General features: G+C 51.0%; 1 protein-coding gene across 1 annotated transcript in view; it reads left to right on the forward strand.

The window, feature by feature from the left end:
- The window catches only part of LOC147114786 (cyclic nucleotide-gated channel beta-3-like), a 297,343-nt gene that overhangs the window by 151,540 nt on the left and 133,160 nt on the right, over positions 1-12,643 (forward strand). Inside the window, exon 7 of the mRNA XM_085992718.1 lies at positions 8,998-9,120. Within this exon, the coding sequence (XP_085848844.1) occupies positions 8,998-9,120 (123 nt within the window). The remainder of the gene's footprint in view (positions 1-8,997; positions 9,121-12,643) is intronic.

Genomic DNA, 12,643 nt, shown 5'->3' on the forward strand with positions numbered 1-12,643 from the left:
CCTCTACCTCTCGCTCCCCCGTCCCATCCGTTGCGATGGGGGCCGTGTCCCCGGAGCACCCGAAGATGATGACGTCCTTGGTGCGGCCTCGGTAGGCCCACCCGCACCCGATCGCCATGAACGCGACGACAATCCTTTCCATCGTATCCCAGGTTTCTGTAACCAACAAAATGATGTAGCCGGGCTCCCGATAGGTGCTGGCCTAAATTAATTGGACGCGCGGGTTCCTGGACCCCGCTCCCTAACAAACACACATACCGGGCAGACCTCAAAATTGTACTCTTAACACCATATACTTTACATTCCTTAAACTATGACCATAATTACCTATCTTAACTTATGTACAGCGCCGCCCTCCGTGGGGCGGCTTTCCGAATCCCTGTGAGGTCTGTCGTGTGCCACACCCTGCGGTGGGGCTGCATTGATCTTTGGCTTTGATCCCCCGCAGCCTGTCGCTGCTGAACGGGCATCATGTCTTCCTGGGGCTGCTTGAAACCGTGGTTGGGGAGGATGGGGAGAATCTGGCCAAAATTTTCTGGGCTGGGGCGCTCGAGCCGACCTACGAGGGGCTGCTTTGGGTTGGGCTCCCGGGGCCGATGGACCTGGGGTCGTGACTGTTACCGTTACAGCCTGTGGTTCCTCCACAGCTGCCGGCTCCAGCTCCCCTCCCTCAGGCTCCGCCCCCCCGGGGTCGGGATCTGTGGCTTCCGACTCCACCTCACCTGTCCCTACAGGTAACGAGTCTCCACCCCCACTCCCTACCTCCCCCAAGCTTGAGTCGAGGGCGGGACTGCCGTCCTCTGACTCTTCCTCCTTAATGATTGGGTCTAAAGCGAGGTTGAGCTGTTCGGGCTCTCCCCTGCCTAAATCCCATTCAAAAGATGAGACCTCCCACTCCAATGGGATGGCCTCTCCCTTCACGCAGGCTACTGCTCCAGCCTGTGTGGTCTGTGACTCTGTTACAGGCTGAGGATCTTTGTTCTCAGACCTGGTCCCCTTTGGTGGCCCTTGTGTACCCGGTTTAAACAGTTTACACTGGTTGATGTGAAACCATTTGGTACGTCGGGGCGTCTTCACTGCATAAACCATGGGGCTGGCTTTGTCTACAATGCTGTATGGCCCCATGTACAGTGGTTCAAAACTCCCTACCCTGGCGTAGTTTCGGACCATGACCTGGTCCCCGACTACCCACTCTTGTTGTTTCCGAGGTTCCAACAGCAGTTTATTTCCCTGGTGCTGTCTTCCCATGTTCCCAGCCGCCTGCCCATAAATCTGTCTCAGGCGCTCCAAGAGGGTTTGGGCGAATTTGTCCCGTTTCACCTCTCGGAGCTGGCCCTCAGTGAGCACCGGGGCTAGCACATGGGTGGGTGTTCGCATGATCCTTCCAGTCATTAACTCGTGCGGGGAATACCCCGTGCTTTTGGACTGGCTGGCTCGGATCCCCATGAGGACTAAAGGCAGGACCTCCGCCCATTTCTGGGGCGAGCCCATTGTCTCTTTCCTCAGCTTTTCCTTGAGGGTCCAATTCATACGCTCAACAATCCCGGATGACTGGGGATTGTATGCTACGTGCCACTTTCCCTCAATGCCCAAGAGCATGAGGGCGTTCTGCATTACTTGACCGGTGAACTGACTCCCTTGGTCGGACTCTACAAAACGGGGGAGTCCCCACCGTGAGAACACTTCCCGAATCAAGATCTTAGCAGTACCCAGTGCCGTAGCTGTTCTGCACGGGAAGGCTTCTACCCATTTGGTGAACACATCTACCAGGACAAGGCAGTACTTATAGCCTCCCTGGGCGGCGGGCAGGGGCCCTATGTAGTCGACCTGAATCGACTGCCATGGTCCCTCTACCCTCCTGATGTGCCCCATGGGCACCTTCCTTTTGTGGGGGTCTGGGTTGTTAGCAGCACACACAAGACAGCTTGCGCAGAACTCGCGGACATCGTCCCGAAGTCCCGGCCACCATCCCGCCTGCTCCACCCGTTGCCAGGTGACCTCAGGTCCGGGGTGTCCCGCTCCTGGACCCTCGTGGGCCAATTGCAGGAATTCCCTTCGGTGCTGCTGCGGCACAACCCACTTCTCCTCTCGGAACAGCATACCTTCTTTGACTGTGAGGGCTGCCGTACTGTACGGACCTTCTACCTGTTTGCCCTCTGTGATGGCTTTTAGGACTGCTTTTAGGGCGGGATCCAGGGTTTGGACAGTCTTTAGGTCTGGGGGCGGTGTCACCCCTGTGTTCCCGGGAATTCCCTCCCTGCCTTGGATCGCCGCCACGGGTCCGGGTTCGTATGGGTCCCAGAGAATGCCGTTGCGGGCACCCTCCCTGGCTAGCGCATCCGCCTGCTGGTTGCCCTGACTGCGGGGTTCTGTAGTGGAGTGAGCCTTCACCTTATGGATGAACACCTCTCCTTTCTCCCCCACAGCTGCTAGGATCTTCTCCAGCAAGGGCTTAACTGTTAAAGGCCGCCCGTCCGCGGAGGTGTACCCGCGTCGGGACCAGATGGCGAGGTACTCTGTACACGAATTGCACGTGAACATGCTGTCTGAGCAAATCGTGTATGGGGTTGGGAAAATCTCGGGGTGGGTAACCACGTACGCCACCGCGGACAGTTCAGCCTGCTGCGCGCTCATAGTGCTGGGGAGCTTAATTGCCAGGGCAATGTTTGCCGCAGGGTCATAAACTCCACACCCTGTGAGTCGCTTGCCATCAGCTACAGTGCTAGAACCGTCTACGTAGATCTCGCGGCCCGTGGGATGTATCCCGGCCCGTAAACCTATGTTAACTTCCCATACCCCTTCTACGGAACATTGATGGGCTGTCCCGGGATATGCCATATTGGCTGCGAGCCTTGGCGCGCAGAGGCCTTTAACTTTGAGATCCATCTGGGAAAGGAGGAGGGTCCAGCGCGCAATCCGAGCGCTGCTTACGGTCCCATCCTTAATCCTCCCGTCCAGAAGCATCTTCGTGGGGGTGTGATGGGTGAGGAGCGTAATGGGAGAGGTCCCTGTGAAGATCACTGATCTGTTCACAGCCCAATGCGTGGCCAGGAGATGCCGTTCGCAATTGGAGAAACTCCTCTCCACATCCGTGAGCACCCTGGAGGAATAAACTACTGGTCTTAGCTTGCCGTGCCGCTCTTGGAGCAGCACTGCGCTCAGGCTGTCCCCACTAGCGGCTACCTCCAGAAAGAACTCCTCTCCCCCATCTATGGCCCCTAGGGCTGGCGCGGTCTGCAGATCTCTTTTCAACTTCTCGAATGCTGCCTGGCACCCCTTGTCCCAAGACCACTCGACTCCCTTGTGTAAGAGTCGAAGTAGCGGGGCCGCTGTGGCAGCATAGTCCTCGATGAAATCTCTGCAGTACCCGGTCAATCCCAAAAAGGACCTTACACCCGTTACTGTGTTGGGAATCGGCAGATCTTGTATAGATTCCCGTCTGGCCTTATCTATGGCTCTTTCCCCAGCGCGGATGGCCAGACCCAGGAATTTAACTTCCTGCTGGCCGATCTGGGCTTTCTTTGGGTTTACTTTGAAACCCTTCCTTTCTAACAGTTCCAACAATTCGGCTAACAGTGGGCCGTGCTGCTCCCTTGTATCTGTGAACAGGAGTAAGTCGTCCACATACTGCACTATCTGGTTGGGCTGGCTGAACTCTTTCAAACTCCCCGCCATGCACTGATGGAAAATGCTGGGGCTGTTGTGAAAACCCTGTGGTAAGCAGTTCCAAGTGTACTGTTGCCCTTTGAAAGTAAAGGCAAACTTGTACTGGTCCTCCCGCCGCAGCGGAATGGACCAAAAACCGTTCGAGATGTCCAGCACCGTGAATGTGGTCGCCGATGCTGGAATACTCCCTATTAAGTCTGCAACTGCTGCTACCGTGGGCGCGCAGGCTGGGATATTACTATTGAGGACTCTATAGTCCACCGTGGCTCTCCACGAATTGTCCGGTTTCTTTACCGGCCATAATGGGGAGTTCACGTGGGTGGCTATCGTCCTCAACACGCCCTGCTGTACCAATGAAGATATTGCTGTCTCCATGTCGGGTTCTGCCTCCTTGGGGAAATTATACTGCTTTTGGGGTCGGATCATGGGGTCCCCGTCTACGCTGACTTCGAACCCAGTGACTCTCCCGCAGTCGTGCTTGTGGGTGGCGAACGCGGTCAGATTTTCTGACACACGCGCCTGCAAGTCCGTTGGGACGTTTGTTATCATGAGCTCGAGATCGTAACCTCCTGATGGCTTCATAGTGCACAGGGCCCCCTTTTCTTCCTTCCCCGGGATTACGACTACCTTACCTAAACCGCCCTCGGCTCCCCAGAGACAGTGATTTCTCAGGTCCACGAGGATCCCGTGTTCCACCAAGAAATCAGCCCCGAGGATGCCTTTCCCCCCCCCCCTTTCCACTTCAATAGGATGCACGTCCATGTGGTGTGGAGCGCTCCCAACTGAATGGAGAGCGGGAGGGAGTGCGCGCCAGCCTGTGCTCTACCTGTGAAACCCGCTGCTAAATATGGAGCCTGGGCGGACAGAGGTGAGGCAAAAGGTTTGTCCGTGTGGATCACGGTACACGAAGCTCCCGTATCCAACAGGTAACTACCCCTTTGTTTCTCCACCTCCATCTCCACCACAGGTCTTCTCCAAGCGTCATAGCGGAACGGACACAAGTAGATGGGCTGCGCGGGCGTCAGTCATTTAGGTGTTTCGGCTGGGGTCTCGGGGGCGATAGGGCTGTTAGCAACCGCTACCTTCCCCTGCCAGGTCATCAGAGACCGCATAGTCTCCAAGACTGACTCGATCGCGGCAGGGTCCACAACCGCACCACCCCCTTTATTCGGGGCAGAGGCTACGGTTGGGTTCTGGACTGGTGTTGGGGCAGCGGCCTGCACTTGTGGTTGTGCTGGCGTTGGGTAAACTCTCGGGCCGTTGGCGACTCGGGCTTGGGCTTGATCTTGGGCTGCGGCGAACGCTCTCTCCCTCTTATCCTTCCAAGGATTCCTACAGTCCTTGCGCCAATGACCCTCCTTCCCACACCCGTAACAACTGCTATTTGCTTGGGGATGGCGATTTCCCTCCTGACGCCATTCCTTTTTAGCAGAGGCTGCGGGTCTCACCTCATGCACCTTTCCTTTCACAACAGGCGTTTTCTTGCCCTTGTTGTTTCTATAACTGATCGTGAGCTGATCTAGTACTACTTCCTCCGTGGAGCGGGCGTTAGTGGGGTCAAACCATGCTTTGGCCTGTTCCTTCACTACTGGCAGGCAACCTGCTACCAGGCACCGAAGCCAGTGAGCCCTTTGTTCGCCATCCAGCTCGGCCCGGGCCGGCCCGCCCGGGCAGCTGCGCCGATACACTGGCCACAACCTGTCGGCGAAAACCCGTGGGGGTTCTCCCCCTAGCTGCACTGTCTTTTCTAAACGGAGGAACGGAGTTCCGTCCCCCTCTCCCATGATCTCCAGAATCTCATCCCGTAGCAACTCATAGTCCCTGTGCCCTCTCTTGCTCTCGTCAGGGAGACACTGGAGGAGCGAACTGTCCAGGGAGAACAGCAGCATTTTAGACTGTTCAACCCCGTCGCAGTCATTGACTGCTGCGGTCTGCTCCACGTCCCTGAAATGCACGGAGGGATCTCCTGACTCGGAGAGTTTTGGGATGTGACTTATCATCTCTCTTAGCTGTCGTGCGCTATGAGGCATTATGATCTGACTCTCAAGGGGTCCGTCATCGCCATTTTCTTCATTTGGACCGATCCTCCGGTGTCTCATTGGACACACTGGCGCCGGCCCCGACTCTACTGTCTGGGGTTGCTCTACCTCAGGGCTCTCTTCCTCTACCGTCTCCGTCTCCTGTCCCGGAGTCCAAGACTCCTCATAGGCAGGAGGCGCAGAAGGTTCGGGGGTTGGTACCCCAACTGCCTCTTGTGGAATCGGTCTTTTGGATTCCTTGGCTAGCAACAGCTGACTCGCTGGTGGATTTATGAGACACACCAACCCGTTTGCCTTCGCTAGGGCCTTTCTCAGGTCCTCTAGTTCCCGGCGGCAAGTGCTGTGGTCGGTGTTCTCAGATCTATCCTCCATGGCCATCTTATATGCTGCCCTGGCTCCCAGGAGCTTTTCCTCTTGGGCATCTACTTGTTTGGCTAGACGGGAACACCTCTCTCTCATTCTACCTTCACTGGCCTTGGCCTCAACGACCTGACATTTTAAATATTCTACCCGGGTTTCGTGGCAGCGAATTACAGAGCGGCGTTCCTGGTTCAGCGCGTCAAGCGATTCAATCAGTTTTTGACCTCCCGCAACCTTTTCCTCTACGCCTTTAAGCAAGCCGTTGATCTGGACTGTCTGTGCTGCAACTACCTGGTCCAAAAGCTGGACTTGCTTCTTGTAGCACATCAGCCAGACCGCCTTTTCTACAGATTTCTTATGCTCTCTACCCGCTGTCCACTTGATGGCTGCGTCTAGCGGGCGCCTATCCCTTAGTAGATCAGATATCCATTGTTTTGTGAGGTTGACTTTTCCGAAAACATAATCTGCTATTCTTTCATCCATCACATTTCGTTTATTCAGATCTTGATCTAACACACTACTTTCCTGCTGCCAAGGTCCTGCCGCGGTCGCCATTTCTGTAGGGGGTTTTTCCTCTCTCTTGCCCGTTCTGGCCCCCTGCCAGGCTTCGTGCAAGAATTACCCTTGAGTGGTTCGACCCACCCCCCCCTACGGTTCTAGACCTTGGACTTAGATGCAGAGAACAGTAGTGCAGAGAAGAGGACTCAATAGACCAGGCTGAATAGCACGAAATGGGTGCTTTTATTTTTGAACAGTTTGAAGCATTACAAAATACATGTCATAGGCACAGATTAAAATAACTACAATCATGCACAAATTTATGAACTTGACTCTATGGAAATGGGGAACACACGGCACATCGTAAAAGGGGAAACACATTACGATTTCCCTTAACTCCCTCCCCTATACCTAAACTAAGTTTCGACCTGGGGAACTTGGGATCATGCTCACCACTCTCGAAATCGCGAAAAGGGGTTCGCAGACCTTTTGACACCGCTTCCCGTCGTCACGTGGATTGGAAGCTTCTGGCGCAGTCGATATTCTCTCCTCCCTCGAGGCAGTGGGGTAGACCCAGCCTCGATGAGCGCTCGTCAAGGTTGAGATCCACAATCGTGGATTTTTGTTCATGGAGCAGACCTAGATGCAGGTTATGCACATGGGAGAATCTTGTGGCATCGATCGCCGGTTCTCCAGAGGGTTTCTTCTCCGTCGGCCTGGGTCGTCGATGATCTCCCGACCACAGTACCCGGGCCACCCTTGTCGTCTTCTCGTCGTGGCCGAGCCTTGTTTGGCTGAACACCGGCCACGTTGTCCTTTTTCCGAAACCGTCCGTCTTTAAAAAGACGAAAACGTTTTCATCGATCTGCCGAAGTGGAAGAGGCGCCGATCCGGGCACCGTCCGCCCTTCGTACGTTCCTCGTAGAAGAGAGTTCTTGAAGAAATGGAAGCCTGAAGTCGCCCAACAGGAAGCCGTGGCAGTGAAGAAGAAGTAACTTAGATGGACTTTCAATCCCTAGTTATACTCTTTTGGGACAGTCTTATCTCCCGCCAAATCATAGTCCTGTCTTTGTATTAATTTTGGCAGGCAGAAATCTCTGCAGGGGCGCTTTGTCTTGTAACGGAGCCGGTGATAACTTAAACTGGCCTTCCTGGCCGATAATGTCTGTTAATGTCCTTTGCATTGTCACCGCGGCTCGGTTCGCATATTGATCGGTCCGGACATTTTCCTTGATGGCTGCTAAACGGTTTTTCCTTTGTACGATAAATGGGTATAAGTGTTTTTACATTGTCCGCCCATATCTTGATGGGCCCCATCCTGTACTTATAATCCATTGAATATGTATGCTGTTGCTCTGAGTTTCGGTTCCCAGATACTGGCTTTCGTGGGCTCACTGTCTTCAATCCACAAGCCTGTCTGGCTTGCAGTAACAGAAATAAAATGGTTCATAAACTGATCACGGGGCCTGGCGGCCATTTTGTATGCCCTTTTTATCAAAGGTTTTTCTGTGCAAGCTTACTTTGGTCAATAAACAGTCTTATTTTATCCAGTTTTCTTGCGTGATTTTTGCTGAAAATTGCGAATCTTACAGTCGGGCGGATAGGCTGTGGCACCAGGTAGCAGCTGTGGAGTGTGGAGGAGGGAGGAAGAGGATTGTGGGTCAGGGGCATCAATAAGGGGGCCTGGAGAGATCACAGGCCAGGTATGAGTTCGGGGAGAAGATTGCTGGGGGGCTGGGTAGAAGATTGCGGGAGGGCATCGGATCACAGCACGGAGGGTCCCATTGTGGGAGGGGGGGTCCGATTGCTAGGGAGGCTAACAGGGTAGCTCGGGGGGCCGGAGGAAGCACTCCTGCTCTGCTTGGCTCACAAGCATGCTGGAAAGGCACTTACCTGTTCCCTCCAGCAGTCCTCGCCTCCCTTCAGCTGTTGGGTTTCCCAAGGCCTGGGAAACCTGGTCAGCCAGTACTAAAGCTGGGAACAGAAGTAAAATCTTAGGCACGCAGCCTAATTAAAATATTTAAATGAGGGACCTGTCTCCTGAGAGCGGGTTGGACACCCGCCCCCCCGTCCTGCCACTGTTAAAACCAGAAGTGGACGGGTTCGAGGCGGTTTGGGTTCAGGTTTGAAATTTTTAACATTTTAACTTCCCACTCGACCCAAACCCACCCATTTTTGGGGGTTAAATTTACCCCCAATATGGGCTACAAGCCTTATCTTTCATTATACCTTCCTTGAGGCGGTACATTCCATTTGCACAATGGTGCTCTACCTGTGAGTACCACAATCTGACAAAACTCATCCCAACTGTTACAGTTAGATGAATCATTAGATTAGATAGCAATCCTAAAAGCCAATACTACAGCCACTTTGTTGCAAAGCAAGTAGTTCACCATTAATACGAACTAGCATATATGTTTCATTCTGTTTACAGAGTTGCACGAATAACAGGATATCTGCTTTTTCTTCTGCATATAAATGCTTGTATGTATTACTGGGCTTCAGAATATGAAGGCATTAGCAGCAATAAATGGGTCTACAATGGCAAAGGAAACAGGTAAAAGTTCCGTCAGATCCTGTTTGAGATTGTCACTGCAAAAATTGAAAAGTGAACAATTAGCACGGCACACTTCACTTTTCTAGGCCAATGATTATATTTTCACACTAACAGACAACAATTTCAACCTTTGGTTACATATGGGTGTGTTTTAAAATTCAAATCCACTGACATTCTGCATTTACTGCCTGCGTCTCTCTTACCTGCAAATGGGCGGCTCCTAGGGCAGGATTTTCATTGGGCCGTGGAAGCAGGATTGGAGGCATGTGGGGGGTTAAAATCTCGAAATTGGGGGGCACGAACCCATCCCGCCCCCAACCCGCCTCCATGCCAGTTTCAAAGGAGGTGGGTACCCAACCCGCACTGGGACCCGCCTCCCTGAGGCGGGAAGGGGATTAGTGCCAATTAATTGCCTGTTGTTAACAGGTAGTTAACAGGCAGTTTTTAGCCTAATCCCTATTTTTATTGCTGAAGTGTGAGATTCCTGACGGCTCCAAACCACACCAAGTGAGCGAGGCAGACCGTCGGGCTGAAGGGCTTGGAGGGTTCGAGATGGCCGGTGTTTGGGTGAGTGATAGGTGCATGAGTTCAGAGGTAAGTGTGTTTGGTGTGTTGTGATAAATCCATGTAGTGGAACAAGAACTCGAAGAGGCGATATCTTGGAACTAGTACGAGTATTTTATTAAACAAACAGAGTAACAAACATCATGCCTGCATCCTGGCATTCCACCTTTGCTGACCTTGACAGGAAGCAAACCTCTGACCTTAGCAGCAGGATTGGCTACAGCACCCTCTGGTGGATAACCTTAATCATAACATCCCAGGTTACTATATGTGTGTAAAGTGTTTAAAGAAGTTTTACTTACATTTACTTACCTTTACAGCCTTCCTTCCTTCAGGTCTCGGGAGTCCCTCATCTCACCGGCACAGAAAGCAGAATGGCCACGAGCTGTCAAAAGTTGCAGCATTCAGCTTTCTGCTCTGGGGAGATCTCTAAATCAGCCTGAGAGGAAGGAATTAACTTGGAGTACAGATTGTCAGTATTTGACAGCTTCAAAGAGCTGTCAAACACTGATATTTCATCTGTCCAAAGCTGGGCGGGCGCAACAAGGTCAATCAAGTGAAAATCGCGTGGGTTGGCCACAACTCAATGGAGGCGGGACTTGTAGTCCCGCCTCCTACACGCCTCCTCAATCAAAATCCAGCCCCTTGTCTCTGGCCTGCTACCCACTGCTCACCTACCCTGGCATGTTGTCCCAGAGATAGAGAGAGAGAGAGTGAGAGAAGAGGGATGTAATGGGCGGGGCCTTTGGCAAAAAGCTAGTGAGTCACACTAGTCAAATCAAGTACAATTTAAAGAGTTCTTTTGGCTAGTTTGCAGGATTTCACTGAGCTTGAAACTACCATTTGTCACTAGAACTTCAGCAATAGTTTTATAATTTACCAAAGATTTTATTGGTTAAATTCTGCAGTTAATTTCTTTAACATCACAATTATGTTAGCCTTCCATGTTAAAAAAAAAGGATGGACTATTTTAAAACATTATCCAACTCTCTGGATCAATAAAGCAGTTCTCTAATCTGGGGTCCAGGGGTGCGATTTTGCCAGCCCTGGGGAGGCAGGTGTGCCAGGAAAATGGCAGAATTTGGGGGTGGGTGCCCAACCCGCCTCCATGCCATCTTGCCAGGAGGCGGGTAGCCGTCCCACGCCGGGTCCCGTCTCCTTGGAGGCGGGAAGGGATTAACGTCTATTAACTGCCTGTTAACAGGTAGTTAACAGGCAGAAAATAGGATTATCCCCTTTTTGCCCTCACAAGTGCGGCTTCCCAAAGGCTCCAAAACCCGTCAGGTCAGCGAGGCGAGTACCAGGTCTGTGGGGGTCGGGGCAGGGTGCAAAAGTGTGCTGTGAAGGTAAGTGATGGGTGCAAGAGTGGAGAGGTGAGTATCTGAGTTAAGTGCAAAGTGTTAATTAAAGTGTACTTACCTTTGTTTCTTCCTGCGGGCTTTAGTCGGTGTGTATGCGCAGAGCCTAAGGCTCCATGTTGGAGATGACAGATGGCCATTGCATTCTCAGATGCAACAACCATCTCATTTCTGTAAAAGAAAGAAGTTTGATGAGGTCTTGATTTCAAGACCTCATCAAACTACAGAGAATGTCACTGTTTGACAGCTTCACAGAGCTGTCAAACGATGACAATTCAGCTGTCAAAAATTTTTGACAGATGAAATGTCATACGTTGACGTTCTCTGCAACCGGCTTTCCCTTAATTGGCCTGCTAAGCCCGCTAGGCGGGCTTAACAAGGTCAATCAAGGGAAAATAGCATGGATTGGCCAGAAGTTGATGGAGGCGGCACTGAAACCCGACAAGTGCGAGTCCCACCTCCAAAAGCTCCCCATTGAGAAAATCACCCCACAAGTGACAGTTGAACTCTGTCTCAGCTCTGCTGCTACAGTTTAGAAATTCCATTCATTACATTGCCTTCCAATCACACTCGGGTATCTGTGGACATAATGCAGAACATTCGAGTTAATCATTTACTAAAGCAATTACTTGCAGGATTATATACAAATTGTTTGTTGTTTATATTTCAAAATCTAAGTCTGCTTGTCCTTTTTACATTGCAACGTGTATTTTTTCCTTAAGTGCTGCATTGCTTCACTTGCTGCATATTTATAACTATATATATTGCATTATTTCTTCTCTTTGAAACTGCACAGTACCTGTATTTTCTTCTCTGAACATTGAATTTATTTATTTTCTTCACATTTTAGAAAAAAGCTTTAATGGTAAATTGTTATTTTTAATCATGTGGCATCAGTTTATATTTAAACTTGAAGATGAATATTTTCTATTTTTCTTTTTTCATATATTTATTTTTTCTTCTTGCCCTGTTGATATTTTTTTTAGCTACATCAGCTGTTTCCTTTATGCGGAGAAATCCCTTCTGATGATTGCTGAGCTTCCATACCCCACCAATGAATTTGAGCAAATATTTCAGATGTGCAACTATTTTTTAGGAGCGCTTATTCTTTCAGCCATTCTTGGTCAGGTATACTTAACAACTTTGTTATTTTTATTAACGTCTTAAAATAACACTATCTTTTTTTCTTGAAAATGCTTAAGTTATTTTACCAGAAAGAAACCTTTTGTACCTGATTTTAATCTATTATTTTTGTTTTCAGTTCTTTATAAGCTGCTAGATTTCCAATTGATTTTTGGCCAACTCTATTGGAAATCTCGAACTGTGGGTATAGTTAACAAAATCTCCTTGATACCAAAATAAAAGACACGGAAAATACATAAAAACAAAACAAGATTTAGGACCTAATGGGCGAAATGGTACAACATAATGGCCCAGAACTTGGTGTCGGGGGCTTGCCGCGCGTGCAAGCCCCCGATGTGCACTTACCCGGCGCGCCGACATCTGAAACCTGGCCCGCAGTGGATTTCCTTTCAGTGGCCCGGTTCTGATGTCGGCGCACTGTGCTAACCTGACCCAGTGGTGTAGTTAGTGCGATGTGC

This window comes from Somniosus microcephalus, chromosome 7 (assembly GCF_052327205.1).
Source record: "Somniosus microcephalus isolate GS21.2 chromosome 7, FLI_Smic_1.0, whole genome shotgun sequence".
NCBI classification, from domain to species: Eukaryota; Metazoa; Chordata; class Chondrichthyes; order Squaliformes; family Somniosidae; genus Somniosus; species Somniosus microcephalus.